At 38.9% G+C, this 5,935-nt stretch overlaps 1 protein-coding gene across 1 annotated transcript; it reads left to right on the top strand.

Moving 5' to 3' along the window:
- Positions 1–2,755: 2,755 nt before the first annotated feature.
- On the top strand, positions 2,756–4,928 carry LOC124721717 (peroxisomal biogenesis factor 3). Its single transcript, XM_047246806.1, has 2 exons — positions 2,756–2,902; positions 3,017–4,928. Exon 2 carries the CDS (start codon positions 3,135–3,137, stop codon positions 4,188–4,190), a length of 1,056 nt encoding a protein of 351 aa, XP_047102762.1. The 5' UTR covers positions 2,756–2,902; positions 3,017–3,134; the 3' UTR covers positions 4,191–4,928.
- Positions 4,929–5,935: the final 1,007 nt, after the last annotated feature.

The following is a 5,935-nucleotide window of genomic DNA, read 5'->3' as shown; positions in this document are numbered from 1 at the left end:
TCCTTTACTGCTTGCTCAATATACAGATTGAACAACATCGGGGAGAGGCTACAACCCTGTCTTACTCCCTTCCCAACCACTGCTTCCCTTTCATGTCCCTCGACTCTTATAACTGCCATCTGGTTTCTGTACAAATTGTAAATAGCTTTTCGCTCCCTGTATTTTACCCCTGCCACCTTTAGAATTTGAAAGAGAGTATTCCAGTCAACATTGTCAAAAGCTTTCTCTAAGTCTACAAATGCTAGAAACGTAGGTTTGCCTTTCCTTAATCTATTTTCTAAGATAAGTCGTAGGGTCAGTATTGCCTCACGTGTTCCAGTGTTTCTACGGAATCCAAACTGATCTTCCCCGAGGTTGGCTTCTACTAGTTTTTCCATTCGTCTGTAAAGAATTCGTGTTAGTATTTTGCAGCTGTGACTTATTAAGCTGATAGTTCGGTAATTTTCACATCTGTCAACACCTGCTTTCTTTGGGATTGGAATTATTATATTCTTCTTGAAGTCTGAGGGTATTTCGCCTGTTTCATACATCTTGCTCACCAGATGGTAGAGTTTTGTCAGGACTGGCTCTCCCACGGCCGTCAGTAGTTCCAATGGAATATTGTCTACTCCGGGGGCCTTGTTTCGACTCAGGTCTTTCAGTGCTCTGTCAAACTCTTCACGCAGTATCATATCTCCCATTTCATCTTCATCTACATCCTCTTCCATTTCCATAATATTGTCCTCAAGTACATCGCCCTTGTATAGACCCTCTATATACTCCTTCCACCTTTCTGCTTTCCCTTCTTTGCTTAGAACTGGGTTTCCATCCGAGCTCTTGATATTCATACAAGTCGTTCTCTTATCTCCAAAGGTCTCTTTAATTTTCCTGTAGGCGGTATCTATCTTACCCCTAGTGAGATGGGCCTCTACATCCTTACATTTGTCCTCTAGCCATCCCTGCTTAGCCATTTTACACTTCCTGACGATCTCATTTTTGAGACGTTTGAATTCCTTTTTGCCTGTTTCACTTACTGCATTTTTATATTTTCTCCTTTCATCAATTAAATTCAATATTTCTTCTGTTACCCAAGGATTTCTACTAGCCCTCGTCTTTTTACCTACTTGATTCTCTGCTGCCTTCACTACTTCATCCCTCAAAGCTACCCATTCTTCTTCTACTGTATTTATTTCCCCCATCCCTGTCAATTGCTCCCTTATGCTCTCCCTGAATCTCTGTACAACCTCTGGTTCTTTTAGTTTATCCAGGTCCCGTCTCCTTAAATTCCCACCTTTTTGCAGTTTCTTCAGTTTTAATCTACAGGTCATAACCAATAGATTGTGGTCAGAGTCCACATCTGCCTCTGGAAATGTCTTACAATTTAAAACCTGGTTCCTAAATCTGTCTTACCATTATATAATCTATCTGATACCTTTTAGTATCTCCAGGGTTCTTCCATGTATACAACCTTCTTTCATGATTCTTAAACAAAGTGTTAGTTATGATTATGTTGTGCTCTGTGCAAAATTCGACCAGGCGGCTTCCTCTTTCATTTCTGTCGCCCAATCCATATTCACCTACTATGTTTCCTTCTCTCCCTTTTCCTACACTCGAATTCCAGTCACCCATGACTATTAAATTTTCGTCTCCCTTCACAATCTGAATAATTTCTTTTATTTCATCATACATTTCTTCAATTTCTTCGTCATCTGCAGAGCTAGTTGGCATATAAACTTGTACTAGTGTAGTAGGCGTGGGCTTCGTATCTATCTTGGCCACAATAATGCGTTTACTATGTTGTTTGTAGTAGCTTACCCGCATTCCTATTTTCCTATTCATTATTAAACCTACTCCTGCATTACCCCTATTTGATTTTGTGTTTATAACCCTGTAGTCACCTGACCAGAAGTCGTGTTCCTCCTGCCACCGAACTTCACTAATTCCCACTATATCTAACTTCAACCTATCCATTTCCCTTTTTAAATTTTCTAACCTGCCTGCCCGATTAAGGGATCTGACATTCCACGCTCCGATCCGTAGAACGCCAGTTTTCTTTCTCCTGATAACGACATCCTCTTGAGTAGTCCCCGCCCGGAGATCCGAATGGGGGACTATTTTACCTCCGGAATATTTTACCCAAGAGGACGCCATCATGTAATCATACAGTAAAGCTGCATGCTTTTGGTTGTATGTTTCACATAAATAAATGAAATGCCTATTTTATTCGTAGCTCACCGGTAGCTATAAATCATAGTGACTAGCAAACGTTCCTTTGCTGAAATAGCAGTACGGAAGTTAGTGTCTCGTTTTGATATGACGGGCGCTATTAACATCAACAAATACTCAGGATCATTTGACGACATTCTGCAAAAGTTTTCAAAAGTATCCATGCTCTCGATACTAAGTTCTTGCAAAAGGTTATTACAGGCACCATCTTGCGATCTTCTCATTATCTACTCTCTAACCCAAATACTTCTCTTTTTCTTTTTCACGTTTTGCATTACAATTACAAGAGCTGCAGCATATCTCACCCGTCTGCTTGTCATTTTACATTTCGGCTGACACTCGTAGTGGTACTGAAAGCACATGTAAACAGTATCAGTAAGTTGTTGATGCAAGTTTCCTGCCAACGAACTTGCGGAAGAATCTTGCTTAATTCTTGCGCTGCTGTGTAAACACAGCTGCAAGCGACTTGCTAGTGTAAACCCTTCTTAACGCATGGCACCTTCTGTGAATCTCTTTCTCTTTGGATTGGTGCTATTCTTCCCGAAACAGTGGTGTATCTGCGTGAGTGAAACTGTCTGAACAGGTTGTTGTTTGAAGTTAGTAAAGTAAAGTGTGTAGTCATATCTGCGAAGTGCGAAGGCGGTGTATTGTATGTGTGTTGTGTTAATAGAAACGTTGTTAAGTGACATACTTCGTGGTAATTCTTGTTTGTATATCAAGTTTATAGAACGGATGAAATCAATGTTTAGCATTGTGTACGTGCGATATTTATCCACGTCTATGTGTATTTTGATAGCTCGTGTTGTTTCAGGTGTTTCGACACGGCCTGCTTCCCGGACGAAGTCGTACCGAAAATGTTCACTGTTTTCTTCGTCTGCAAAGAGTAAATTACATGGAATAATTATTACCACTTCTGGGAAACTGCCATTATGTCATCTGTGCTGTCCTTCTTGTGGCGCCACAAACGAAAATTTTTGATTGGAGGTGCCGTAATTGGCAGTGCAGTATTAGCAACCCGTTATTGTGTACGTAGTATTCTTAATTTGCAGGAGGCCAAAGCAAGAGAGTTAATAGAACAGTCAAAAAAGCGGCAGCACTTTGAAAATACTGAGCGCACCTGTACTGAGACAATCAGTTCCTTAATTTCATCATTTCATGATTCTGTCGATCGCATTCTGGACAGTCAAGGAATTGTCAACAAGCTTAAAACTTCCCCAGCCAATAAAATTGAGTTGTGGGAAGAACTTAAAATTTTAGTCTTTGCTCGAGTATGTCTTATTGTATATGGCGCCGTAATATTAAATATTATTTTACGCGTGCAAATAAATGTGATTGGGGGATATTTGTACCGAAGTGCAACGAACAAACTTGAGTTTCCTTTGTCCGGGAGCCTGCAAGAAGAGTATTTGTCATTGTGCCGAAATTTCTTAAACAATGGAATGGAAGAACTTGGTAACTTGATAGTGCAGAAAGTGAAGGATGTAGTCGGCCCAGTAAATTTGGATAAAAATGTTGACGTTGAACAGATACGGCGATGGTTGTGGACTATCCAGTCAGCTATTGAGATTGAGCGCAGTGATCCAGTATTATGTCACCTGGGTTCATCTTTAAAGACAACTCAGGAGGCACAGGTTTTCCAAGAAATGTTAAACGATACAATTGATATCATATCAAGTAGTGATGTGCATACACTTTCATCAAATCTAGTATGGGAAGGATTTCAATATAGTATTGAAAGAATCAGAGAAAGCTTTGAACCAGTGACTCAGACGTCTTTCGGTAAGAAAGGTTTTCAACAATTATTTGTCACGAAACCAAGGGTTGGGATTTTTAAACCTATGGCTAATGCACTCGCAAGTATCAACAGTGTAACTCTAGCCCCAAGTTCCTCAGATGCGTCTAACAGCTTCATGCATTTTCTCATGAGTGATGAGGGTCTGAAGATTTTTGGAGCAAATGTGTATGAAGCATTCTGTGAGCCATAAATCCATTTGCATCTCAAGATTAGAGTGAGGTTTACAAACTTAAGAAAAAAAGTGTTGTAGATGCTGGAGTACATAGAATCAGAGAAACCAGTGACTGAGACATTCTTCGGTGACAATGAGTGTTCAACACTCATTACTTGCTAAAGCAAGTGTTGCTGCATTTCAAAACCTATGGCTAAAGTGTTGGCAAGTGTGAATGGAGTAACTGTTATGTCAAGTTCAGCAAATGTGGATGAAGCATTCTGTGAGCCCCACACACATTTTTCATCTAGTCTTATGTGAGAATATAAACTAGTGTGAGGTTGATAGACTTCAGAAGAAAGTGTTATAGATGAGGAAGTACATAAAAAGTTAGCAAAGATTAAAAAGAAAATCAAATATGTACTTGCTTTAAACATATGAATAAGATAGCTATTAAGTTTCTTGTGACAAAACATGAAGTTCCTTGGGAATGTAATAGCTCTATGTATGTGTCGTGAGGGTTGTGCGTGTGAGTTGCTGTATATGGGATATTTTAGGTCCTCTCTTATGAGGTAGCTGTGATAAATGAAGACAAATTTTTTGTTCTATGTGTGAATTAAAGTTATCGTGGTCAATAGCTACAATGAGCACAGTGAGCCTATTTTTATTAAGGGAAGAATTTGTTTGTAAGTGGAGAAATTTGGAAGACATGTAGGCTAGTGTACTTGTTTTTATCTAAATGTTATTTACTTTGTATGGAAAGTAAAGATGGTCAAAAGAAAATATGCTATTTATTTCTGCACTTCTATGTACTGTGTGAGATAGTCATTTGTCAGGAGTGGGCAGATAAGTGATGGAAACTAATTTTGTCTTATTTATTGTATAAGTTTTGCACCTATAGCAAAGAAGAGTGATGGTTGCTCACAACCAATTTGAAGATTTACATTCTCATATGGCTATGGTGATAATACTGCCATTCTACCATTTTCCTGTCGAGTTAAGAGACTCTAGATAAATTACATGGTTGTTCATAGGCCGATAGTTGTTTGGCTGCCAACATAGGTGCCGAATAGTGAAAATGACCAGAGTTGTGTTGTGGAAGCCATTTTCATTTTTTGAAAACTCTCTTAAGTGCTACACCATAAAACTGTTATGAGTACTTGTTAAGATCAAAACCTCCAATTCCAGGCATTAAATAGACAGATTAGAACATGTGAAAGAAGGAATTGTTTGGGAGGAATAAATATTTGTAGAAGTGCAGCTGGTGTGATGAGATGGTTGTGGTGGTTTATCTTAGAAGTTATTTTGGTTTGTTTTAAATAGAAGCAAAATTGTTTTCTTGGCTGTCTAAGTTGAAAAGGTATAGGAAGACAAATTTAAATCCCCTCTATAGGGTGGGTCCACTCGACCTGGATCTACATTTGGGATTTTTTACACTTATTTAACATTTGCTAGATAAAGGTGTAGGTTAGGATGGAAGGTGACAATTTGGTTGTGAGTTGGCGAAGCCAGTGAATGTGCAAGCAGAAAATATGGTCGTGGTAACAAATTGACTGGTAGCAAAACTTAATGTTTACGTCTGTGCCATTGTGAAAAATGAAAGGCAGGGTCCAATACATATCTTTTACCCTTAATATTAAAAGCTTTATAAGTAACAGAGGAACAATTTTGTGTTCGTTGTCCTCACTGTTAAGTTACTAGTAAATTGGTCATTCAGTGTCAAGCGGCCTAAATTGAAGTGAAGTCCCCATTCCACCCTCTCCAATTTTGATATTTTTTTGTGA

The sequence above is a fragment of the Schistocerca piceifrons genome, chromosome X (genome assembly GCF_021461385.2).
Source record: "Schistocerca piceifrons isolate TAMUIC-IGC-003096 chromosome X, iqSchPice1.1, whole genome shotgun sequence".
NCBI classification, from domain to species: Eukaryota; Metazoa; Arthropoda; class Insecta; order Orthoptera; family Acrididae; genus Schistocerca; species Schistocerca piceifrons.
This window is presented reverse-complemented; position numbering and strand designations above follow the sequence as displayed.